The 27619-nt window shown below is 34.7% G+C and overlaps 3 protein-coding genes across 3 annotated transcripts in view; 1 reads left to right on the top strand and 2 right to left on the bottom strand.

Annotated features, from left to right (window-relative positions):
- LOC142351657 (leucyl-cystinyl aminopeptidase-like) overlaps positions 1 to 17671 on the bottom strand; it is a 67400-nt gene extending 49729 nt beyond the window's left edge. The window contains exons 1-4 of the mRNA XM_075403798.1: positions 17373 to 17671; positions 16826 to 16928; positions 15745 to 15799; positions 15375 to 15536 (exon numbers count right to left, since the gene is read on the bottom strand). Of these exons, the coding sequence (XP_075259913.1) occupies positions 15375 to 15536; positions 15745 to 15799; positions 16826 to 16928; positions 17373 to 17671 (619 nt within the window). The remainder of the gene's footprint in view (positions 1 to 15374; positions 15537 to 15744; positions 15800 to 16825; positions 16929 to 17372) is intronic.
- LOC142351790 (protein cornichon homolog 1-like) overlaps positions 1 to 19974 on the bottom strand; it is a 460935-nt gene extending 440961 nt beyond the window's left edge. Inside the window, exon 1 of the mRNA XM_075403961.1 lies at positions 19960 to 19974. The gene's annotated coding sequence lies outside the window, so the exon portion shown is untranslated. The remainder of the gene's footprint in view (positions 1 to 19959) is intronic.
- Positions 19975 to 20406: 432 nt separating this feature from the next.
- LOC142351761 (uncharacterized) lies at positions 20407 to 26231 on the top strand. Its single transcript, XM_075403908.1, has 3 exons — positions 20407 to 20742; positions 20810 to 21016; positions 25472 to 26231. The coding sequence occupies exons 1-3, from the start codon at positions 20515 to 20517 to the stop codon at positions 25745 to 25747; spliced, it is 711 nt and encodes a 236-aa protein (XP_075260023.1). The 5' UTR covers positions 20407 to 20514; the 3' UTR covers positions 25748 to 26231.
- Positions 26232 to 27619: the final 1388 nt, after the last annotated feature.

Here is a 27619-nt window from a genome sequence, read left to right as displayed (position 1 = left end):
CATTCCAAAGCTGGCATTTTGTCTAATTTTGAATTGTTTTGTTCAAGTATTTTGATGAAGACTCAGATACCCGTGAAAATTTTCAAAATTTTCTGGCCTACCGATATCATAATGAAATTTGATTAGCAACTTTTTTGCTATTATGAGCTCAGGTGGTAGGCTTTTGTCTGGATCAGCAGATCTTTTTCATACTTTATGCGTAGAAAGCACACCTTTATACCGCAGTTAATCTGTCGGTTAAGGCGTTTTACCTTTTTTGAAGATAAATTTTGAAAAAAGATTGCCGAAAATGAGAAAATGAAAATTGTGAAAGCACAAGTGAGAAGAATGCGCGCGTTCACGGGAACTTGATGTGGTATAAGGTAAATTGATCTTATAGCTTGAGCCATGTTTTTCAAGGTTTTATTCAGCTGCTCCTCAAAATTAAGATTCCTGTCAATTTGAATACCAAGATATCTGCAACTTTTTTGTGTTGTGAGAACTTCATTTTTGTAAAAAATAGATCCGAAATCAGAATTGTCGCGCGAGAAAATGATTAATTCGGTATTGTTTTGTATTCAACGTTAGTTTAATAATCTCTCCATATTCTTCTGTTTTTTGTAAAATTTCCGTGACTATTCCTTGTAAGCTACCTTTCTTTCCAAAACAGACAATATTTTTGTCATCTGCGAATTGAATTACCTTTTCCGTTGTGCTTATATTAGATGAGAAATCGTTCACATATAAAAGAATAATGAGTGGTCCTAAAACTGTTCATTGTGGCACACCGTGATTCAAAATTTCACAATCAGAGAATATGCCCTTAAGTTTTACCTTTTGTCTGCGGTTGGCAAGAAATGAAAACAGTAAAACTTTCGCTTCCTGGGAAAACCATACATTTCAATTTTTTAAGGAAAATGCAATGCGAAATGGAATTAAACGCTTTGCAAGGTCTAGAAAAATAGCAACAGTTTCTTTGCTTTGATCTAAATTAGCCGAAACTGTTTCAACCAGTTCTAGAACTGCTTCTGTTGCAGACTTTTTTCTGAAATCCGAATTGCTCTCTGTTTATAATTTTATGCCTATCAATGAACTCCATCATCTGAGTCAGAAGTAGGCTAGTTCATTTTAGTTGGGCAAAATTTTCTCCTTAATGCACTCATTTAAGGCGAACTGTAGATGTATGCCTATAGCTAAGTTGCAAGACTTTATGAGTCGAAATGAGATTTCACTAGGTCCTGCTGCTTTGTAATCGTCCAGCGAGTCAACGACTGAATAACGTTCTTTTCTAGTCACAGTTTTGAATGCGAATTCAGGTATATTAAGTTTTATCAGGGTATTTACAAGCAATATCCGAACCTTTGAAAACACCTAGGTTAGCAAATGATCTATTCAGACAATTGACAATAGTTTTTGGTTCCCTTGAAATTTTAGCACTGTCTAATCTGATTTCATCTACCTTGAAAATTTTTTCACTCAGACTGGTCTTTTGTTTAATGAATTTCCATTTTTCCTGACTTGTTGGTAGTTTTTAGAAGAAATTGATGCAAAAATTGTTGTGCGCCTCCCTTAGTCTCCTATTAACTAAATTTCTTAAGCGCTTGAATTCTTTGTACGTCTCGTTGTCAGGAATCTTTTTCCCTTTATTGAACAAAAATTTTTTTTGTACAATCAAATGATTCAATTCTTGGGTTAACCAGGGCTTAGAATTCTTATAAATTTTCTACAACAGACAATACTTGTGTTATCTGCGAATTGAATTACCTTTTCCGATGTGCTTATATTGGATGAGAAATCGTTCACATATAAAAGAATAATGAGTGGTCCTAAAACTGTTCATTGTGGCACACCGTGATTCAAAATTTCACAATCAGAGAATATGCCATTAAGTTTTACCTTTTGTCTGCGGTTGGCAAGAAATGAAAACAGTAATACTTTCGCTTCCTGGAAAAAACCATACATTTCAATTTTTTCAAGGAAAATGTTATGCGAAATGGAATTAAACGCTTTTGCAAGGTCTAGAACAATGGCAACAGTTTCTTTGCCTTGATCTAAATGAGCCAAAACTGTTTCAACCAGTTCTAGAACTGCATCTGTTGCAGAATTTTCTTTCTGAAGTCCGAATTGCTCTTTGTTTATAATTTTATCCTTATCAATGAACTCCATCATCTGAGTCAAAAAAGAGGAGCTCAAAAAATTTTGCAAAACTCGGAGTTACAGAAATTGGTCGATAATTTGTGCTATCTGATTTATCAACTTTTTTTTGAAAATTGGTGTTACATAGGGTAGTTTCATTTTAGTTGAGAAATTTTTCTCCTTAATGCACTCATTTAAGGCGAACTGTAGATGTATGCCTATAGATCATTTGCAAGACTTTATGAGTCGAATTGAGAATTCAACAGGTCCTGCTGCTTTGTTATCGTAAAGCGAGTCAACGACTGAATCACGTTCTTTTCTAGTCACAGTTTTGAATGCAAATTCAGGTATATTAAGTTTATCAGTGTATTTACAAGCAATATCCGAACCTTTGAAAACACCTAGATTAGCAAATGATCTATTTAGACAATTGACAATTTTTTTTGGTTCCCTTGAAATTTTACCACTGTCTAATCTGATTTCATCAACCTTGAAAATTTTTTCACTCAGACTGGTCTTTTGTTTAATGAATTTCCATTTTTCCTTACTTGTTTGTAGTTTATGGAAGAAATTGATGGAAAAATTGTTGTGCGCCTCCATTAGTCTCCTATTAACTAAGTTTCTTAAGCACTTAAATTCTTTGTACGTCTCGCTGTTAGGAATTTTTTTTCCATTTATTGAACAAAAATGTTTTTGTGCAATCAAATGTTTCAATTCTTGTGTTTACCAGAGTTTAGAATTCTTATAAACTTCTCCCACTTTTTTAACACTCTTAACTGGTGCGTGTTTTTCAACAATTTTCTCAAAAATATCGAGGAATGAATCGAACATATCGTTGCCATTCTCACATTGGTACATTCTACACCATTTTGCGAGGGCAAGATCTCTGTTAATTTAGAGCGTGAGAAAAGTTAAATTAACTGATCTAGAGAATACTCACCAAGACGTTTGTTTGGGCAATAAGAAACGTTAACAAGTAATTTTTCAGTCAGAGGGTCAGTTATTTCAACCCAAATGGATTCAAAAATTTCTCATCAACCGTTTCAAGGCTTGATTTGATATCGGCGGTAAATTTTTTGGGACAAAAATACCTACTCCTTCGCCCTTTGAAGCCCCTATTTTGTCTGATCTACATTTCCCAAAAAAGTATGCGATGCTGTTAAAAAGTTTTTTTTCAATATTACAATCAGTGTCCAGCCAGGTTTCAGTTACAGCGACAAACGTTTTATTGGGAACTGTTTGCAAAATTTTGCAATAACTTCAAATTTGTTTTTCAAGCTTTGACAATTAATAAGGAAAAGTAAAGGCGAGTGGCTCGTTCCTCTGTTTTTTAAGTAATCTAATACTCAATCAAATTTTCCAATTGAGGCCCTGGGTTCAATTCAATGTCCCCTGACAGCATGAGAAGTACAAGTGGACAATATATTAACAGTTTTAGAAAGAAAACAAAAAAGTATGAATCAACTAATTTAAAAAAATAACAAACATTAGGTTTGTTGAAATAATACTTTTCAAATGTGCGCTTAAAAGTTTCAGTATGATTTTTTCTTAAGTATACTGAAAAAAATAATCAAGAAAATTCGCATTGTTCTATATTTCAACAAACCATCAGCCAAATTCATAATGAGTTGGAGGTAAAAATGCTTGTTTTGGATGGAAACCAAAAAAATGTTGTTATCATAGTGATCAAATTTTTTTCCAAAGTTTCGGTTGATAATTCTCGGTTTTATTTCAGTTTCTGACACTGTGAGCCCAAGATGCATGTTTCGGTTGATAATTCTCGGTTTTATTTCAGTTTCTGACACCGTAAGCCCAAGACGTTCCGAATATTTCTGACAAGTTTAGGTGTACCATGACTGACTGATGGGTGTACTCCATCATTGCTGATATCTTTCGTTTTCAGTATATTATTCAGAAAAACAACGTCAAGTCCTGATTTATAGCCTATGATCATCAGCTGTTGCTCTTTTTATTAAATTATTTGATATTTTTTCAATATAAGAGCTTCGTTTTGATATCTAAAAAGTGACAACGTTTTAGCTATAGTCAAAACACCATAGACATGCTAATTTAATGCGTATAAAGATCTTGTTTTTCTGCTTATCACCAAAGAGTTTCGCGTATTAGATTCATAATTGAGATTAATGCTGATTCTCAATCTTCATTTTTGGTTTTCGTGTCACTTGGCATATCGGCAGGTGTTTTTTTTAAATAGAAATCCAATATCTGCATTATTTCAAGTATAAGGTTTCCAACGCAAACAGTTTTTGACAAAAAACGTTTTTCCATCAACTCTGAGGCAATTCACTACCATTTGTCAGCTTTTTTGGCATTTGAGTATTTGTACTATTAAGTTCAGGGTCTTTGCAGATAGACTATTTATAGGCAGTGTAATCCGTGAGCTTGTGCGTTAGACCAGATATCAGATCTTGGCCAATTGTGACCTTGGTGTTCTGTGTTAGAATGATATGTTTTTCACTATTGTCATATTTACTGAGCATTTTCTTGTTGCAAAATTTTTGTTCCAATTCGGCCATGTCGGCATACAATCCTTCGTTAGCTGAGCTTGAGTTTGTTTCTGGTATACTTCTTATAAAAAAGATCTAAAGTAGTCTTTTTTGGTAATGAAAACAAATTTCTCTTCCACTTGGGACTGTTCATACGTATTGGTAGCAGTGGATGAAACAGGGATACCAACCACCAGTAAAATTTGACTTTTTCTCCTGACGCTAATCGCGCATGTCAAATCGGGCCAAATTTTACTGCTTGTTGCTGTCCCTGTTTTATCCACTACTACATATTCACTCTAAGTCTAGCATTAAATTATGAAATGGTTTAATTCTAGAAAATAATAATAAGCTCGTTTGCAAATTCACTTATGTACATCACAAAATATTATTTCTTGTCTATACTACACTTATATTTTAAACCTTTCAGCATATTCTTTGAATAATCTTTGGTATGTGTATATCTATATCTATTAAGATAGATGCACAATCTGCATCTTCCATTTCTAAACCTAAAGAGAGAAATATGTTTGTAAACTTTACACATATTACACGCCAGATATTGATCTGGATTATCATAATGGTCTCCCAAATGTTTAATATAATTTTTCACTTTAATTATATTTTTACATATATAACAACAATATTCTAATTCTTTGCAATCATTACAACATTCTTTCCAAGGCTTATTTTTACACTTATCGCACTTCATTTTTTCACTTTCGAAAAATTTTTCTCCCAAAATTTTCCCGAATAAAATACACCATGTCTCACTCAACAAACAGTAATGTCACAAGTGTGAACTTCTTCGACGTCTGTAATTTATCCTTTGAAGCAAAGAAAGCTTTATAAAGACATCAATTATACGATCCCAAACAATAAGAACTATTGGAGAAAATGTTTGATTCAGTTTTGGATGAGGCTATAACTGAAGCCTCAACTAAAACTGAAGCCTCAAATAAAACTATAGAGAAAATGTATGATTCGGATGAAGACTTTATCTATGTCAAACCTTCTACTAAAACTGAAACTAAAGATATTATTAAAACCAAAACTAAACGCGACGACAATATCTACACCAGAATTAAGTATGAATGTAAAGAATGTCATGAAGAATTTAGAAGTAAAGTAGCTCTAACTACTCCTTCATAGAGTCACAATCGCATGTATCTAGAAAACACAGAAGACTTCGATATAAACTCAAGTCAGAACATGAGAGAATTTTATATTACTGATAAAGGTGGGAATTACATTGAAGATATAGATGAAGCAACTAATTACTCTTTAGAAGAAAGTAAAAACTGTTACCAGTTTAGAAAAGTTAAGAGTTTTAAATATAAGGTCACGGCCGAGTGTGAGTGCAAGAAGAGAACCAAGAGAAGAAGTTCAAATTACAAAAATATTCTTCAACACCGACTATATTATTAACAAGGCTATATATGATTACGGTGACTTCAAACAATTGCTAGATTTCGAAAAAAAAATATATGAAGGTTATGGCTACGACTTCGAATTTCTTGGATTGAGAGGTATTCAGATAAATATTGAACCAACTAAAGCACCTATTGGTAGTTATATAGATTTACCCCCTGATCTCTAAAAATCTAAATCGATGTTAAATATACGTAGTTATAAATACAACTGCTTGCAACTAACTATTACTGCTTGGCTACATCCTGCTATGGACCACGCAACACACGAGAGTAAATATGTAAATAATCTATTTGAAGCACGACAACGAGATGAAGATGATTTTGCTTATATAATAAGAATAAGGAAATTGTACAAAATTAATATATGGGTATACACATCTTGTGGTGGGGGCAAAGTAGAATTGTTTAAACGATGATTTTGATAAAGATAGAAAAGATGTCAGAATATTGGTTTGGGTACTACAGAACACTATGCTCTAAATAAAAACACAGAAACCTTGTTAGATAGACCAAATAGAATGAATCACAAATTCTATTACTGTGATAGATATACATATTGGTTTGATTCACAAATTAAATACGACAAACATGAATGTAACAACTCTTTCAAACCCGAGGCTGTTTGTCCTAAGAAGAAGAAAATTACTTTTATAAATGAACATAAGCGTCAAAATATAAAAAATGTTATAACTTCTGATATAGAATGTTACATTGTTGGAGTCGCAACTAATAACTGTTAATATGTAATAGCTAAACACATACCAATAAGTGTGGGTTACATCTGGCAGGGTAGTTTCAAATACTACTTCGGGCTTGATTGTATCACAAGATTTGCTAGTGATCTATTAGAAGTAGAAACTGAGAATAACTTCAAGCACAACAAACAAATGATATTTACAGAAAAAAATAAATTATATCATGAAACTAATAACACTTGTCATATCTGCAGCAAAACATGTATTAATAACGTAAGAGATTATTGTCATGAAACTGGTAAACATAGAGGACCAGCATGTAAAATATGCAATCTGAGGTATAATCAACAAAACTTCATTCCTTTAATATTCCACAATGACTCTGGCTATGACTTCAACCTACTATACAGTGAACTCTTTCAGCAGAATAATGATAAAAGAAAAGTATATAACATACTACTAGTCGCTGGTAAGTCTAAGCGGTTTAGCATTGGTTGTCTCAAATTCTTAGATAGGTTGTCCTAGATCAAATGGCAGAGATATATGGGTGTAAAACTAAAACATTATATCCATTTGAATACTTTGGTTTTTAGACACCTACCAAGAAGTTATAGGTAATCTAAATATAGAAAACTTCAAATCTTCTCTATCTAATAAATTACCAACACAAGAAGTCGATATCTTTAATAAAGTCAACAGTCATAAAACTGGTAAAGATCTAACTATAGAGTATTTACAGAATGATCTGGAAATGTTAGACTACTGTATAAATGAATATGTCAAATTAAGTATGAAAGAATTTGGACTCAACCCACTACATTACGTTAGTGTCCCGGGTTATAGTTTTGATTGTTGGTTAATGTCAAGCGGTGTTTCATTAGATACATTAAAAGATAAACAAATAACAGATGATTTTGTTGAAGCAAAGAGAGGTGGCATATGCGGTATAATGGGTGATAGGATAGTCAACAATAGTAATGGAAGTAATATGGCGAAGCATCGGTGAAGCCGTTTCAGGGATGACCAGAGGTCTATCTGGTAAATAGACGCGAATAACCTATACGGCTATGCAATGATGCAAAAGCTACCTTATAAAGATTTCAAGTTTACTACGACATCTCTAGATTATATATTAAATACTCCAGATGATAGTGCTCACGGTTACTATATAGTTTGTGATATTGATTATACTAACAGTTGTAAAGATAGAACAGAGCAACTATCACTAATGCCCAATAAGAGAAAGATAAATGATAATGAAATGGGATACCGAGAAAGAGAGAAAAGTAAAACAAAAACAGAGAAATTAATCTTAGACAAAAACAACAAAACAGAATACATGGTTCATTATAGGATGTAAGAGTTCTATGTTAAGATGGGAGTAAAAGTTACAAAAATACATAGAGTAATTAAATTTAAACAAGTTTATATATGTAGAGATTATATACAAAACAACACAAATAAAAGAGCAACAGCTAATACTGAAGCAGAGAAGGATGTAAGGAAATTAATGAACAACTCCCTATATGGAAGAATGTGCATGAATCCCCTACACTTCCTTCAAAGTAAGTTCTTACATGATGAAGAAAAGATAATGAAAAGTATAAGAACATCAACATTTAAGAATATAACTAGATATAAGGATTATAGCCAAATTGAACATACAAAGAAAAAATTAGAATATGATTCTCCTATTAAGTAAATTTACATGTTTGATGTGTTCTATAATATTTTTCAACCATCTCTCAAAGATCTACGACTCCACTATATGGATACTGATAGTTTTGTATTAAGTTATACTGAAGGTACAGATAGTGACGAGCACATGGATCTGTCCAATCTGGAGCCACCAATCAAAACTAATAAAAAAGTCCCTGGTAAATTCAAACATGAAATGGGAAGTAAAATCATAGAAGAGTTTGTGGACCTAACATCACAGACATATAGCTTCAAAGACTACCCAAATAAAACTAAAGAGAAAGGAATAGAGAATTGTAACAATGCTAAACATGAGGAGTATTATAATGCACTAATGTATAACACAGAGAGAAGTGTAGATGAATGCAGAATACAAAAAGTTGCTGATAACATGACAACAACAAAAACAAGTAAAATTAGTCTAAGCACATTTGATGATAAAAGACTTTATGTAAATAATATTAAAAGCTATCCTCATGATGAGAATCTATATCTATTCAAAAGAGATCTAGTAAATATAATTAATAATACTACTTTAGAGCTATTAATAAAATTAGGGTTAGATGTAATTATGTAATTAAAGAATCTTTAGAATCATTAATAAATAATATTTAAGAACTAACTATTAATGATGATAGAATGTTAAGTGAAGCTGCTATTAAACTATAGAATGATCTGTGAATATAAAAATAAATATTAGTTCGTATAATTATAGATCTAATTCATACATTGTAGAATATTGTTTTTATATTATAGATCTAATTCATACATAGTATAAGAATATTTTTCAACATATAAATATGGCTAAGCTAGATAAAATTATAGAATTAAACAGTCTAGAAAAATAAAACAGAAGAAATAGATTAGAAGATAAACTAAGACAACAAGAATTTTATGGTGACATAGAAGATTTATTTGATCTTCTAATTAAAACTTTAAATACAAACGCTGAAACAGTGCAAGCTCTTCAAAACAAAACGTTAGCCGCGCTAGAGAGTAATACTAATGCTTTAAAGAGTCTCGGACATTACCAACAAAGCAGCTTTCTTGATGAACGGGCTGCTCTCTTAACACCTACGCCCGATCCACCCGTAACATTAAAAGATGATAGAGGCAAAACATTTGCTGTAGACAATGATTTATTGGATACTTTGTTAGAAATGGGTAAACAAACAAATAAACAATTCCAATTATTGTCAGTTGATCCAAATTCAAACAAATTTAAAATAAATGGTGTAGATGTATCTCTAGTCCCTGATTGTATAAAAATGAAAGTCAAAGTCTATGATTTTCTAAGTGCTTCGCTATATTTATTACTAATAAAGATGTAACCGAAAGAGATATAAAAAATGATGAAAACAAGATAAAACAATTTCTAAGGGATATTGGTTATAAACAAAGAGGAGATACTAAAAGTATTAGATCAAAACTTATAAGAAGAATGTTTGCTAGTATCGGTGAACCCACTTCTCATGTTATATCAATACCAACCTCCAGTGAAGAATATTTATATAATCGTGATACTAATGACTATGAGCAAGGGCTGGAAGAAGAAGAAGAAGAAGAAGAAGAAGAAGAAACTGATTATGAGACTGATAAACAAATAGAAGCTAAGGGTCTTACTAAGACAGACCCCAACAATCAACGAAGTTGCCATTTAAATGTTTTAGTAGATAGAATAGAATTATTAATACTAGAAACAAAGGCTAGTCATGATGGATTATATGATGAAATGCTAGATATTTTCAAGCAACTATTATCTATGAATATTATTAATCAAGAACAATTAGATAATTTTGTTTTTAACTTTGGTAAATAAATAATGATGAAAAATCAACAACTAATAGCTAAAGAAGTATTCAGTCCTCCAATAACAAAGTTTAGAAGAGAAAGAATAATACCATTATATAAAAATGAAACATGGTCAGCTGATTTAATTGATAAGTCATCTCTAAGTAAATACAATAATAATTATAAGTTTATATTAACTGTTATAGAGATATTCACAGAATATGCATGGGCTATTCCATTAAAGAATAAATCTGGTTTATCTATAACTAATGGTTTTAAAACAATCCCATCAGAAGGTCCGCGGGGTGGCTCTGAAATTTGAAAACCAGAAAAGTTATGGGTAGATAGAGGTAGTGAGTTTTACAATAAAACATTTAAATCTTTACTTAAAGAATATGAAACAAAACTATATTCTACTTATAGTGATTTAAATGCTATGTTTATAGAGACATTCAATAGAACATTATTACATATAATTAATAAACCAATGTTCATCAATGGTGATGGTAATTGGGTAAATATACTAAATGATGCAGTCATAACATATAACAATAACATTCATTCAACAATAATATGACACCAGTTGATGCTTCTAAAAACTCTGATAAAGTTAGATACATTATATCTACTTCTACTAAGATTAAATCAAAGGGTAAACCTGGCTACGCCCAACTTAAATTTGGTGATTATGTTAGAAATGCAGTTAAACGTAATATCTTCTCTAAGGGACACACTTCTAATTGGAATAGAGAACTATTTAAAGTTAATGAAGTTTTAAAAACACAACCATCAACATATAAAATAGAAGATATTAATGATGAGATAATAGAAGGTAAATACTATCAACAGGAACTATTAAAAGCCGAGTTTGACATTGAGTCTAATAATAAAGTTTTAGAATCATTAGAAATATTTCTTACTGCAAACAAATAAAAAGATGGCAAGAAACAAATTTAACCAATTGAAACATCAATCGGGGAACCCGCTTCTCGGATCAACATCAACAAACAACTTAACTTTAAGTAAGGCTCGTAGGTTATTCGTAGAAGATAATGATAACATTGATATGAAGGATAATTATAAAATTACAAATGTACATCTCCGATAGATTAAAAAGATGTTGTTAATAAAGAGTATTGTGACGAAAACTTATTATCTTCTAATAATAAAATAGATATTTGAAGTGAAAAACATAACTGAGCTAAGAAAAGGTGAATTTGATAAAGTCACAACTAAAACATTACAACTAAATGAAACACGAGTAAATGATTAACTAATTAATGAGTTTATTGAATCAGCAAATGAAGTCACCAATAGTGTTAACTTTTGTAATAAAGTTGCTGCTGATACTATCTCTCAATATAATCAATTAAAACAAGAATTTGATAATAATAAATTTAATCAAAATAGTACTAACATACATTTAGATAATATGTTTACTAACGCTCTAAGGGAAATAAAAGACTACAAAAAATCTCTTACAAAATTTATAGTACAATATATAATTGCTATACTTTTACGAAGTACGTTAGTTGATAATAAAGAGAGAGAAAAGCAAGAATTGAGATGCATTATGGTTTTAAACAAGAAGATATAATGAAAGAAATAGAAAGAATTTTTACTAATGAAAATAAGCAAAGCTATGACGGAGTCCATGAGCAATCCAACACCACCGAGTGAAAGATTACTATATCCAGATTTGTCATCAGTATCAGAACGATTAATAAATGAAAAGATTCAAGCCAATAATAAATTTAATAATAATATTGACATTATAAAAAAGATATGAGAAATTTATATGAAACTGAAACTTAAAACTGTAATAAGAAGTTAAGTAGATATAAAAATTATATTAACATAGCTGAGATAACAGAAATAGTATTATCATCTATAGCAACAACTACAACAAAAACATCAGTTGCATTAACAGGTATAGGATTACCTTATTCTATACCAACAGTTTTTGCTACAGCAACTGTTTGTGGTTCATTATCAAAAACAATTAATACTAAAATAAGAAATAAAATTATAAAGTATTCACAAAGGTATGTTTTAAGTAAACAGTTTAGCGACAAGATTAATAAACTATATACTAAATCAATGAATGATAATAAAATAGATAATGATGAATATAATGAATTAGTCAAGGTATATGAAGAATATAAGAAGAACAAGAAAAATAAGTTAAGTGTTTTTTAGATTTAAGCTATTAGTGCTTAGTAATAACAATGTTTTTAGTAATAATAATATTAGTATTAATATTTATCCTCAAAGGGGTTACACCGATCAGGGAACCTGCTTCTCAGATCGGTAAGATCAAAGCTATAATTGAAACTATAGTCTTAGTCTTAACCTTAGCCTTAGCCATAACTAAATTACCTTTTCTTTGTACCTAAGTATAGCCCTCTTCCTTTTTGTACTACATTTATACCTTCCACCTTTATACTACCTTTATACCTTTATACCTTTATACCTTTATATTTTCAAACCAGTAGTTGCCAATTTAATTAAATCAGGTGTGGCTGATAAAGCAGCTCTAGGGTTTCTAGATGCAGCTGCACTTCCTATTTTACTTGCTATTTCTAATGCTCTTACAGGATTATTAGCAACTTTCTTTCCAAATATTACCGTAGCTTTACCAACACTTTTAAAGAAATCTTTCAATCCCTCAGCTTCTATTGTTGCCTCACTAACAGTCATTGACTTATTTCTCTTACACTTAACACAATTACCCTTTGACATCTTAGTACCTTTTGAAGTAATAAAACCTCTTATGTTACTAGTACCACTATAATGTCTACCACCAACACAATATGAATTAGTTTTAAATTTCTGTAGAAGACTCATTTCTATATATAAAAAATAATTGAAGTTAAAAAGTATAATCCCTTTGTTAGTAAACCTAACCCTAAGACTAAGAAAAAGCTTGAAGCCAAGGGCCTATCTCAAGAGAATAAAAAGCAATTAGTTATTGTTTATGCTAAGGGTTTTGTTAAGACATGTAAGAAATAGTTTAGAGCTATGGGGCTTCGCACATGTTTCACCATAACTATGTCTATGGGAATTTGCCCATGTTTCACCATAATTATAAGAATGACTATAACAATGAGCATGACTATAACTAGGCCTAAGATATAATATCATCCATCTTATTACCATCACTATTAACACTAATAACCTTTCTAGTTAATACTAATGCATGACATATAACATTGGCAACTGCAGCACTAAATTTAAAATTAAGTTGTATTGGTTGTGGACCTATATGATCACTTTGATATCTAGTATCGAATACATATATTCTATAATTACTTTTGAATTTTCTATGATTTATATATGGTTTGATATTATGTGGTAGCCCATTATAACCTTTATTAAAGCTAAATATCTATTTAAAAGCCTCATTTTAATTATTAGTACCATGAATAAAATTCATTCTATCCACGGGATAAAACTCACTACCAATCTTACAATAACATTCAGTAACATTCACTATATCAAATGTACTTGCATCATGAGTTTGTTCATTAACATTATTATTTTCAAAACCCACTGATATATATTGTGGTCTTTCCATAACCCTTTCATAAAAACTAAAGTCTACTTTATTCTTTTTACTTAAACCCTTTTGCACAAAAATTCTATTGTCAATACAAGGATCAATACTGGGCACACACCATGATATATCTCTAATATCTATATTACCATCAATACCAACTGCATCAGCACCAGCATTAACTCTAAATAGAGCTCTATATTAATATTTCTTTTTAATATTAGTTAGACCCTAAACCATATATAATTTTTCCTAAATCATTTACGAAACCAAATAGATCACTCACCTTAATCATCATATACATATGACCTCGTTTTGCAGCAAAATGATCACCTTTAAGTTTATTATCTCTGTTACCTTGATTTCTAACCAAACCACTCTTATATTCATCATCAGTACTAGTTAATAACTTATACATCAATAGATTAATATGACAATGATCTATATATTCAATAGTCCTACCACCACTAGTTTCAAGGTTAACTGAAATAAATAATGCAATCATACCATAATTAACTAATCTGATGTTGGCATTATTAGCAAATACACGGCCAGCATCATCTGATACAAAAAATTCTATCTATAGATACGAATCACGCAAATTTAAATGATTCTTTTCTCTATTGAGAATGATATTATTATTAGTTTTAACTTTATTCATTGTTTCCAGATTATTTGGTTTATATTTTATAATCTTACTTTTGTGTATCTCATTATTATAACCATAAGTTGTATCCAAATTAAAGTACATTTTTATAAGTCAAAAAATGGCTGACAGTTTAATCTTTTGGGAAATACAAAAGATGCATGAGACTTTAACTAAAACTAAAGAAGAACATATAATTAACTTTACAATGATAGAGCCAACAGAAAAGTTTATCTTCAATTAACCTATACTTAATACAACAAAATTAGGTTAAATTAGATTATCAGTTTATAAATCGGAGTTTAATGTGAATAGGAGAAGTAATCAATTCTTATATACTAGTACTATTTGTGATAGGATGTTTGTTTAAATTGCCTCCAAGTTTTTGAATGTTTCTATTTACAACGTTGTACAGTTGTTTCGTTCGGTGGAAGAAGTTTTCATCAGATTTGACTAGTCGGTTACTTTCGATTTTCAGTTCACCTCTACAGTTTTGCCTTGTCCTCTCGTCTTCAAGGGTTTTAAAGTCTTTAGGAATGTCAAATTCATTACGTGTAATAGCTAGGAAGAGAAAAAGATCATGCAGTTCAACGTAGAGACAGAGTGGGAGGAGTTTTAGGCTAATGAGACGTTCTTTGTAACTTTGAAGTGATTTTCCTAGAATCCATTTAGTAGCCATGCGGTTTGACAACCATGCTTGTGAGCAGTACGTCAGTATTGGAACGATATAACCAGTATAGCAGTTCATTTTGTTTGACGTTGAGCTGATTGCTGATATATTTCGTTTTATTTGGAAAAAGGCACTGGTCGCTTTTTTCACTCTGTGGTCGCAGTTGCCTTGCCATGAGAGATTTGATGTTATTATTAAACCAAGGTCTTTTTGGGATTCAGTTGGTTTTACTTTCTGGCAACACATAAATGTCGTGAGGTTACCTCTAACATTTAACAATTTGTATTTGTTCGCATTTAACTCCTTTCCATTCTCTCGGCACCAGTCTTCAAAATTTTTTGCACTTCTGTCCAGTTTTCCCTGATCATGAACAATGAAATTATAGTCGTCTGCAAATCCAAAACCTTCAAAATCGGGGTTTGTATCTGGCAAGTCATTTATAAAAATTAAGAACAGTAGTGGTCCAAGTATGGAACTTTGTGGGACTCCACTTGTTACGTTCTCCAAACTTGAATAACAGTTTCCAATTTTGACAAATTGTTTTCTAATTTTGACAAATTGTGGACAAATTGGGGTTTGCATCTGGCAAGTCATATATGAAAATTAAGAACAGTAGTGGTCCATGTATGGAACCTTGTGGGACTCCACTTGTTACGTTCTCCAAACTTGTGTCGTAATCAGGATTGCTCTATACAGGGGGTTTTGCACTTTCAAAGGCATCAAGCTTGTACAATACTAGTCTGATTTGAGAACCATAAAATTGATATCATTTTCCAATTTTGACAAATTGTTTTCTATCTTCTAAGTAAGAGTGCAAGAGTAATAATATATTTCCTCCTGCATCAAAACTTTCGAGTTTCTTTATGAGAAAGTGATGAGGTACTTTATCAAAAGCTTTCGCAAAATCTAAGTAGAGGATACTAATGTCGTCCGACGAAATTGTGTCAAATTTGCGATATACTGTGTCGAGATCCAGTAGAAGCTGAGTGGTTGCCGATCTATTCATTCGAAAGCCGAATTGATTTTCGTATAATCTGTGACGACAATGATAATATATTTCGTCAAAAGTCACTTTTCCTAAAATTTTGGACGCACAACAGAGTAAACTAATGGGTCTGTAGCAATTCACTTCTGCTTTGCTTCCCTCCTTATAGATGGGAGTTATTTGACTTATTTTCCCGATAGAAGGGAATTTTCCTTTATTGGACATTGTTTGAAAAAGAAGGACGAGTGACTTGCTCAAAGTTGTTGAGCAAAAATTAAAAATTATGTTACCAAAGTTATCGGGCCCGTTTGACTTGTTGAGTTGTATTTTACTTGATATATCTGTTATCAATTTTTCTGTTATATGCAGAGAATTAAGTTTTCTCCTCAAGACTGCTGGTTTGTAATTAACTTTATTACTGTACACTTTTTGGAAGAATGAGTTAAAGAGTTCTGCTTTAAGTTGATCGGTTCTAGCGCTCGTGTTTGCATAGTTTACAATGGGTGGTATGGAAGAACTCTTTCTTATTGCCCGAAGATATTTCTGTATATTACTGAACCATCGCCCTGCGAAAACTTCGGATTCAAATTTTGACTGATCTTTCCCCATTTCAATTGATATTTGTTTTTAAAGCTTCTTTATTTTGAGGCTCCTGCTCAGATTCATTATCTGCCATCGTTTCTTTTTAGTTTCCAGTTTCTTGATTAGATGGGATGTTGATGGTGTTACCCACGGGGGAAGTGAGGGTCGATGTCGCCTGACTTTAGGAATGTTTGCTTCGAGGATCTTGTTTATCCATTTGTACCATTCTTGAACCAGGACGTTCACATTGCTGTAGCAATACGGATCGAAAGGTGATTTTGTTATTTGCTAATTTAGGTGCTCCCAGTTTGCTCTTTTGAAGGCAAATTTGACATCTCCAGCAGATGCGTGGGGATGGATGAACGTGCTCAAGTAAGTGCAGATTGGGATGTGACCAGAGCAAGGTTTTTGGTTTTTGGAGTATTTAGAAAAAAGATTATTGTCCAAGTCGCCGCTTATAATTGGGTCGAGGGTATTGACTAGGACTACATCAAGTTGTCTCTTAGCAATGTTTGAAAAATTTAATTCAAACAATTTTTCAATGAATGCATTCTCATAATCATCACTTGAGCTCATTGATTCCCAGTCAGTTTTGGAAAAATTTATGTCTCCCGTCAGTATCATGTTTTCACATATCTGATTTGAGCGTATTAATTGAAATTCATAAAGTATGTTTGATAGTTGTGCAGATGACCATAGGAATGGACTTCCAGTGGGTGGATTGTAGACACAGCAGATTAGTATAGGTTTTGGTTTAGGGTAGATTTTGATTGCCACATAATCGTCATGTACTATGCTTAGTTTTACTTGCTCATGTTCAATCGAATCTCGGATTCCTATTAGAACACCGCCATGTTTAGAAGTGAACATATCTGGGTCCCTATGGTTTCGATATATGCTGTAAATTGGCCAGAACAAGGCAGTATTTGGCACATGTGGTGTGAGCCAAGTTTCTGTCAGAGAAAGGAGATCGATTGCGTTTGAGAATGCCATTCTTCTTTCTAGGCTTAGAAGGCTTCTGACGTTAAACTTTAGCATTTTGATTGAGGTTAGTCAAGACCCATTTTCATCTTCTGAGGAAGAGTCTTCAGTGTTTGGGTTGGAGTAGGTGTTGGTCACCCATGCACCATTTACCTTTACTTCAACTGTTAGATTTCGAATACGAATTTCCTTGCGATCAAATTCATTTTTGTCTATTAGTATTCTGCGGGTTTTCAGACATTTGTTTTCTTTTTCAGCATCGACTGGCGACAACTCAGGGCTCACGAAGACTTGCTTGTTGAAATCTTTTAAGCCATAAGCATATTTCAGTACTAGGTCTTTGCTGATTGCGTTTTCTAGATGTATCAGAAGGGTGCGTGGGACTGTCTTTGTGGAGTCGTATCTTCCAATGCGGTGAATTTTGCTAAGTTTCTTGTCTTCGATATTGAGAAATTCGAGCATCTCTTCTACAGCTGCCATCTCAGCGTGAATTCGTTCATCGGCCGATTTTGACGTAAGCTGTGGTACTCCACGGACGCGGTTACCAAGTCCGTCATTTGATTTTGTACTATGAAATGCTGTTTTAGTCACACCTTTTATTACATTTCCAAGAGACTGGGCGTATCTTTTTGGTTTATTCAGTTCACTGAGGTCAAATTTTGCGGTCTCTATCATTTGGTTTGATTTTTTGATACTTTGTGCAAACATTTTCATTTGTTCCTTGATTTCAATGAGTTGATCATCAATTCTCGAGGTTTTATTGTCAATGGCATTGTCTTTGTTATCTTTGCAGTCATTGCAGATGTGAAGGAGATTTTTATCTAGTTTGATCAGGACGTCAATGTTGGTCTTATCAAAACCCGTGCATTTAGAAGACATATGCATAACTTTGTGGCAAAAGAAGCACGTGAATTTATGCTTTTTCAGTTCCTCATTGCCGAAATTACAAAATTGTGATTCTCTTGGTGATATTTTGGGTAAGCACTGTATAAATTTTTTGGGATTGCAGTGAACTCAGTAAATTAGAGGGACAACGCGTATTTTTTGTAATGTACTGCTTATGGGACGAAAACTGGCACCGCCGGCAGACAGCAACTAAAAATTTACAAAGTATACAAACTGCTAGTGTCTATGGAACCAATTCTGGCACCGACGACAACGAAAAGAGGAAGTTTGATGAAGAATGAAAAACCAAAACCAAAGGAGCCTATGGAACCAATGCTGGCACCGACGGCACGCTTAGCAATTGATTTTATATAATAAGTAGCCTATGGAACCAATACTGGCACTGACGGCTTTAGTAAATGAAAAGACTAGTTGTCTTTGAAACCAATACTGGCACCGAAGACAAAGGAAAAGAAAGGTTGAAGGTGATGGCGAATGGAAACCAAGAGTTAAGGAGCCTATGGAACGAATGCTGGCACCGACGGCAAGCTTAACAAATGATTTTATTTAATAAGTAGCCTATGGAACCAATACTGGCACCGACGGATTAAGTAGACAAAAAAAACGTTACCTTGAATTAGTAGGTTGGATTGAAACAGCCGCACTTGCAGAAACTCCTCTCACACTGAAACTCTTCAAGATGACCAGCTACGTTCAGGGCAGTAGAAAAGTTAACAGGGGTTAGGATTTTGTGCTTTAGGATTGAGCCCAAGTTACTAAGGGCTAGTTGATTCAGGTGGACGTTGTCGTTGCTAATGTGTTTTTGGCTGTTGTAGACTTTATGAATGATGCTTCTGTATACCCAGCTGGACCTAATGGCGTATTTTTGGATTAAATTGTTAGTAGTTTGGGTCCGCTTTTTGTTATCAGAGGAATCTCCCCGATTCGGTAATCCAATGACGTACACTTTTTGTTTGCAAGCGGAACTATCTCGTTTGCTAGATTATTGAGTTCCTCGGCTACTTCGTGAGGTTCTTGGGTTGACGGCAAATCGCCTTTGAATAGGTCGTTGCCGCCAATGAAGATAACAATTCGGTCGTAGGAATGGGCTGGTGGGAAAAACTCTGAAAGGTGGCGAATTTGTGCACCGGGTAGTGACAAAATATTGAAGTTTGGGAAGTTGAGATGTTTTATTTGGGAGTCTCCGAGAATTATGTTTTGTGGCCGAACTCTTGAAGACGTGATAGCGCATCTGGGGATATACAGCAACAAAAAGTGCCCGTCAAGCTAGGAACGACGGGTCTTTGGAATATAATCCTGTAGAACCAATGCTGGGACCGGCGGATATGTTTTGTTCAAGTCCCTAGCTCAATTTGATCTGAAATTACATAGTTTGTAAATTTGTCCAGAATCTATTTAATAAGTTTATCGCAACAATTAGGCTAAGCGGAGTTGACTTGCTGCTCCGGAGTTGACCGGCTACCCTTTTAAGGGAGGGGCTTTCTTTTAATTGACCTCTCGTCAAACCAGTTGATGCATGATTGGCACTCCTTTCATTCGAATTTGGTACGCCGCATGCAATCGTTACGAATTTGGGATTAATTTCATCTTATTCTCATTTGTTATCAGTGCCTATTAATTTTCCTCAGTGCTTAACAATATGCCAGCAATAGTTTTGTGTGCTAGGTAGAGAAACTTGAAAGTGGTGTCGGTGTAAAAATTATATGCTTACAAAAGGGGTTATGGTTTAAAAAAACTATGAACAGTAATCGCTAATAGATATATTTTACCCTAGCCCGGTGTAATCATTGCACTTTACTGCGCGCATATTGTATGTACACAGTAAGAACGAAAATTAGGCAACGCGTTCATACCTCTTCAGGTACCGTTGGGGACTGTGATTACAATATTAGCTGCCTCCCCATGACCGTTGTTCTTCCTTTGCAATCCTCAGGAATATCTGCTGTGAGATGAAATCACACAATTCCTTGAGTTGGCCGGTGATATTTCTCAGTATTTTGCTGCAATTACAATGCATATCAGGAACGAAAGATGCAGGCATATTGAAAAAGTGCTCCAAAGTCGCGGAGACTTTGAAAAATCTTAACACCTCAATGGTCTTGAAACCTAAAAACCTTAAGGATCTTGAGAAGTGGAACAAAGCGCTGCTAGACGATGACTGCCAAGCGTGTGCTAAGGTTGGTGTCAACTTGGTTTTCGCAAACTTTTGGGCGAAGTTGCGAATTTATCACATGTTTTATTTAGAATATTGAAACATCTGTTGCAAACATGTGCTGCCAAACCGGAAATTCTTCAAGTTGCTTCATTGTTAAATCGGAGGAATCAGAGAAAAGCCTAAACCTCGGTCCCTTGTTCGAACATTGCAAAGTTGACGGAAAAACAAATGCCAAGGGGTGCCAAGTTGCTCAACAAAGAAATAAGGAGGACCTTAACAACGCAGAGAAAAATGGGGTAAGAAATTTCAGCTCAATTATTGTCATTCTAGCATTAATTCTCCAAGTATTTCAAAGCTACCGATAGTCGGACTTCCATTCATTTGCTTCATTAATTTGTAATCGTCCTTAGTGTTGATATTAGTCTTAGTGTTGAAGAGGCAGAGAAGCAGATTTTATCGGGCTCAGCTTATCTCTTATCGAGTCTCTTATCTTTACCGCAGCTTGAGGCTGACTGAAAGCAAAAGTTATTTACATCTGAAATTAAAAGACAAAAAAGGTAATGCAAAACTGAAAAAAAAAGTAATTGATTGCTCTTAAACGAAGTCCTGCATTACACTGTTTGATAATCTAAGTAAACATGGCCCCTCATTTTTTACTTTGTAAACGCTCCGAAATGCCAGCTGATTACAAAACAACATCTGAAGGAAAAAGCGAATGAGCTGTTTCAGGACACCAAGGTTGAAATCACAGATGGCACACGTGTTCTAGGCTCGGTTCTTGGCTCAGAGGAAGCATGCTCAGACTATATTGGCCTATGCGAAACAAAATATTTGAAAATTACACAAAAGCTGACAAATTTTGCAAAAACAGAATGCATATTCCTGTTTAACCAAAGGAGTTCAAAACAAATTATCGTTTGTTATATAACCTGACCAAAAACCTCGCCTCTTCAAATGTCAGAAGGCCTGAACCATGAAGATCTAGTGCAATTAAGGTAGGGTAGCAAGAAGTCAAAGAGAGCTTTATCAGGAAAAAATGGGCTGTCCGAAAACCCGAAACGAATTTTCTAGAAAAAGCATCTGAATTTCAGAAACAACTTCTGACACCAGCTTCTGAAAAAGGTTCATCGAATTGGCTAAACGGTCTTCGGCTTTCTAGGTATCATTTCGATCTAAGAAAACAAGAGTTTAGAGATGCTATTTGTCTGAGATATGGATAGAACATAAAAAATGTACTCTGCAAATGTGCCTACGGTAAAAGTTTTTCAGTGACACATGCACTGCATTCCACAAAAGTTGGGTATACACATTTGAGTCACAATCATATCAGAGAGACTGTTGCCCGTCTCCTAGACAAAATATGCCACGATTTTCAAATCGAGTCTCATCTATGCCTTTCGAAAGCGGGACCTTGTCGATTAATGCAATCACTTTTGACGATGCAAGACTTGACATCAAAGCCACATGTCTATGGGAGAACTCCTTTGTCCGAACATTCTGCGATATCAAGATCTTCAACCCGCTGGGAAACTCTTGTCACGAAAACTTACCAGATCCTTACAAATATAAAAAAGCTAAATACGAAAAACGCGTGATTGACGTAGAGCCTATAACATTTAACCCGCTAGTTCTTGCCTGCACAGGCAGTGCGTCATCTACAGCTACAAGAGCTCTCAAACAGATCAACGCTAAGATCAGAGAAAAGTGTAAGGAACCCAACGCTGACGTCATTTCCGTTATTCGAACAAAGATCAGTTTCGCTAAGATAAACAGGTAACGCTCGGAGGGCATTCAGTGCTGTTAGAGCCTTACACCTAAACAGTCTCTTAAGAATGCCATTCTATCAAAACAGTTATCTGGAAAAAATTTGGTGGTGTGAAGGGCGGTTCCTGATCTTGGAAGTTTGAAGAAGTCGTTTGAGGGCAGTTCTCCCGACGTTAGTGGGTTATGTTGGAGTCCGTGTTAAATAAGAGTGAGAATCGCTCACTGGATTTAGATATTTAGAAGTGCGCATAAATTTGGCTTAACGCGGTTCTTTCGATGCGATATATATCCCATCGATTTAACGAAAAGCAAATTTTCATTACGTTGCATTTCGCTAACGTCTAAATGCCACCATTATGCGTTTTAATCAAAACCAAAACTTCGCGGTGTCACATGCCCATCGGGGTCCAAAAGGAGCCAACTCACATTTGAGACGTAACAAACTCCGATATTTCCCCGAACCTTATGAACGGTGCGTTGATTGATGTAGAGATTCGTTGCATGATGTCGAGATTAAGCCTCGTGTTCAGCGGCTGCCAAATGAAACATTTGCTCTTAAATCAGTGACCACTGAAGATGCGAGTTTGCATTTGGAAGCTATTAGCTTCGGGATTCAAAAAATTGTCAGCCCATTGGCAAAAGGTTGTCCTGAGTTCTGTAGGGAAGCCTGATGTATCGCTAATCTGTAAAGAAAAACAAACGCGAACAAAGAATAATCGATTGCGAGGAAGGAACTTTCTGTCCGCTTGTCGTTGCTATAACATGCGGAGCTAGTCCATCAGCTTCTACTATTGAAACAACTAGATTCGAAGCTGTTGAAGGAAAAATAGTACAGGAAGATGGTATAGGCTGACATTATAGGCTACCGGAGAAAAGTCAGTTCCACTGTACTAACGAGATCCAATCTCTGCATCCGAAACTCTAAGACGCTAAGAAGGCGCGAAATTTGATACTTCAATAGCTGCTGGGGTCAAAGAGCGTAGGTCATTAATTGAACTTTTCTGTACTTCAATAATATTTTTGCTGTGAGTTCTTTCTCTGTATTTGTGGTCTGTTCTTCATTTATTTCTGGATGGATTTGAAAATTTGGATTGGCAAAGAGAGCCGCCAAGTGGTGGGGAGGGGTCTTTTTAATTGCTCTCAAACAAAGTTTGTAGCAATTATATTAGTCCTGTCGGTCTTTTTTATGCGATTTATCGCTTGAACGATTTTTCGTCTGACCAGTTTGACTTTTCGTCTTCAAAAACGGGATGAACAAGTATAAACAAAATTTTTTCACGCATTGAATTACGGAATGTAGTGAATACGGTTGTTTTGAAAAGAGCAAAATCAGAAGAGTCGGGATAAACCGATAAAGCCCGGTCATCAAGTAATAGTGCATTAGGTTATCAAAGTTCATTAGTATTTGCTAGCTGACAATGGTATTAAGCTTACTAGCTTTCAGTTTAGAAGCTCGAATTATGTATAGTTTTAGAATCTAACTGAAACTGCACGCCAAATTAGAACACTTTTTGACACGAAAAAAATTCGGTCAATTTGTCTCTTCTTTTTTTTTGTTTCAATCCCGATGTGTATCAAGCGCGTCAACGGCGGCTATTTTCCGGCAATCTGCCTGCTAGGCTTTTTATGGGCCTCTTTGTTACAAAACATTAGCAAACTGCACTGTAACGAGCTGGAAACAAATGTTTTTTAAGTTAGCATCGACTTCAACAACACCTTGGTTCACATCTTAACTACGAAACCTTCTAATGTCCCTGCCGGGGAGTCGTCTCTAGTTGTCTGAGTACAATACTGATTCAAATTTATTCGATGGTGACTCCAGGGGCAAGCCCTGTGAAGTTTAGGATCTTTAACCTGCTGTTTCCTACTTCGATTAAACTCGAAAGTACAAATTTCCGTATCAAACTCCAGTACCGCGAAGGCTCGATAATCAGGCAACGTGAAATAGAGAAGGCTACAGGGAAAAGAATTTTATAATTTTTATTTATAAGAAAACAGAACATGTTACTAAGACAGAGACTAAAACGGACAGAGACGGACGCAGATAGACAGACATTGTATACTCGATAAGAAGATCAAAAACTAATTTACAAGATACTTCCCCCTACACGTACAATTAACACAAAAGCAACATAGATTAAAAAGAAAATATATTACATCAAAAGATTAATTGAAAAGACATTTTTCCATGCTAGTACATTTCTTCAACCAAAACAGCATGTAATCTTGTTCACTTCAAGAAATTCGCCATTTGAACTGGTCGAATGAAAATGTTCTTTTGCGCCTTAGTGAGGCATCTGCTTGTGAACAGCTATTACCCTGTCTGTCGGAGCTCCCTTTTGCCTGTTTGAATAACAAAACTCTTTGAGAAATCATAATCGAGCGTTCAAGTTCGATTTCATGCCGACTATGGTGAACTTCATTGTCTCTTAGATGTTGCAAATACGTAGCTGAGACGCGACATTCAGTACGAGCGTATTACCCTAATAGATGACCATCCGTTTTGTATAAGACAACTTAGTTACCTTTAGTTCCTTGTGTTTTTAATGCTCCTCTTCGTGCTTACCTATAGGATTTAAAGAACAAGCTTGATGAATTTTCCTTATTGAAAATCACAGTTAAAAGCAATTGATTTCCGTTACTAATAAGAATCGGATGTAAAGCAATTCTAGTAAGAGGAGGAGACCTCCTAAAACTATTTTCCCTTCGCGCTTACGGAACAAATTCTTCGATTCCATTACTGACTACAAAGCCCAATATTATGAAGTAGAAATTTTTTCCACATATTTGTAACGGAAAACATACATTTAGCAACGCATTTGGGAAAAACTCAATAAAGACAGTTCGGAAACGGTTAAAAGCGTATTGCGGCAAACTGGTCAATCTGAAATCATCCGAAATGCAGGTTTAAAAAGTAAAAAAAAACGAAGTTGGATTATAACATCATTTAAGGGTTTATTACGAAATGAAACTTAGCATTTTTCTAGGAGAGAGAAGCCGTGTCGGGATGGACGTTCGAAGGAGCTTTCGGAATGTTACTTTTAACAGTGGCTGCCATTGTATTCCTGCTCTACTTTCTCAAATCAAAGATTACTTCAGTCGACAACTGTTCGATCCTTACTGGCAACTTCTTTCGCTCACTACTCTATGGAAAGACTGATACTGTGAGGTACTCTCAAGTTATGAATGAAGATATTGGATTGGACGACGATGATGATGAAGACGATGAATTCGATACTGATTTGCCACCGATTAAATTGTGATGTGGTTACATGATTGTATCTGTGCTGCAACTGTCTGAAGTCAGTAACTTTAATGCGTTTCAAACAGTATGATGATAAATACTCCATTTAATTTTAAAGGTAAAGTAACTCATAAGAGTTTAAAAATTGTTATGCGTGAAGTGAGCATATTAACAAAATTGATGGTGAAGTTTTCGTTAACTTTTAGCAGGTTAAAATGAAAGTAATTAATTGCTCTCAGTTTTAGAAAAGCGTCGTTTTCTATACAATAACTATGCCTAAATCGCCTTAAGCCGCTCTTTGCTGTACATAGATATCATCTTAACCACATTAGCAAACAGTTCCAAAGCACAAATCGATTCACCTGGATTCTCACTTTCTGATTTCTCTATACCAGATTACAAATTATTCAAGAATCTTATTCACTGCAGAGTTAAATTTTTATTTTTTGAAAGATAGTGATTTTTTTTCCTAACTAGGTTTTGATATAAGTTTTTGCCCCTGAGAGATAGACCACCATTCGGGAAGGAGTGTTTGAAATCTGTCACTATATCCACTCTTGCACTTTTCGTTGGCTGGCTGGTCAAGTCTGTATAATTTAGCAGTTTGAGTTTGATATTTCCTTGCACGGTTTTTCATGGCTGTATGCTGAGCGTAGCTATATTCCGACCGCTTTTGTTTTGCATTGTTTAACCGTCTTACGCTTTTTTAATTGCTCTCAAACGAAGTTTGTAGCAATTATATTAGTCCTGTCGGTCTTTTTTTTAATGCGATTTTTCGCTTGACCAATTTTTCGTTTGACGCTTTTGACTTTTCGTCCTCAAAAACGGGATAAACAGGTAGCGCCCAGCGGGCATTATGTGCTCTTAGAGCCTTTCAGGTCTGTTTTCAGCTCAAACTGTCTTGGAGACTTATACTTATACTTATGGTGTGAGGGGCGGTTCTTAGAGGTTGACACCCCCCCCCCCTTTGTTTGACCCCCCACCCCCACTATTGGCTCCACCCCCCCCCCCCCACCGCGCTTTTGCCCCCCCCCCCCACCCAGTGCTGCCCCCATCAGCCCCCGGTGCACCCCCCCCCCCCCCCCCGTGGCTAGCTACTGACCAAGCCAACCGCTCGCCGGTCGTTTGAGAGCAATTCGCCCGACGTTAGTCGGTTATGTTTCTCATTTTGCATTATTTAGCGTGAACTAATATTTTATCGCTCAACAGGTGAAAATTTGAATGATGTCTTTTTTAGACCCGGAAGGCGGTTGGCTAGGAGACCAGGAAACAAGCGTACCATTCAAATAAACTTCAACATTCTGCCAAATACTACTTAGATGTTATTGACAAATATTTGAAGTGGGTCACCCTAGAGTTCCGTCGTTTTTCTGGCTAGAAGCTTCACCTGTACCATTTTTAACTAGTATAGGTTCCATCTGCAGAAAAACATTATTCAGATCAGCAACAGCACCAACAATTTTAGTTTGGGCGCTTGAAACTCAAATTCTAATACAGTACCGTCAGGGTTTGTGGGGGGATAAATTTTCTCATCGTACGCTCGAGCGAAATTGTCTGAATTATGTTTGGTCAAGGAAAGGTCTACCAATGTTGAACTCGTGGCAGAAACCGGAGGGTTAGCATACGTAAACGTTTGGGACATTAGATCCCCGCTGCCTGGTCAACAGTTGTTAAAAAATGCCGGCATCTTTTTGTATGAGTTCCTTCTTTTTTCGCTTGCTATTGACGCAACGTACTTTTCTTCGGCTGAGTTTTGCTCGTAGTCTTTTAGTCAAACGACGTTTTGCCTTTGACTTAGTTCTCTTTTATTAATAGCCGCCGTCATCCTCTCAAACGGCTATTATTTAGGCGCTCTCCTTTTTTTTAAAATCCAAGAATTGGATTGTTTTGG

The sequence above is a fragment of the Convolutriloba macropyga genome, chromosome 13, assembly GCF_964194025.1.
Source record: "Convolutriloba macropyga chromosome 13, txConMacr16.3, whole genome shotgun sequence".
Lineage (NCBI taxonomy): Eukaryota > Metazoa > Xenacoelomorpha > Acoela > Convolutidae > Convolutriloba > Convolutriloba macropyga.
Note: the sequence above shows the minus strand (reverse complement) of the source record. Positions and strands in the feature narration are given on the sequence as shown.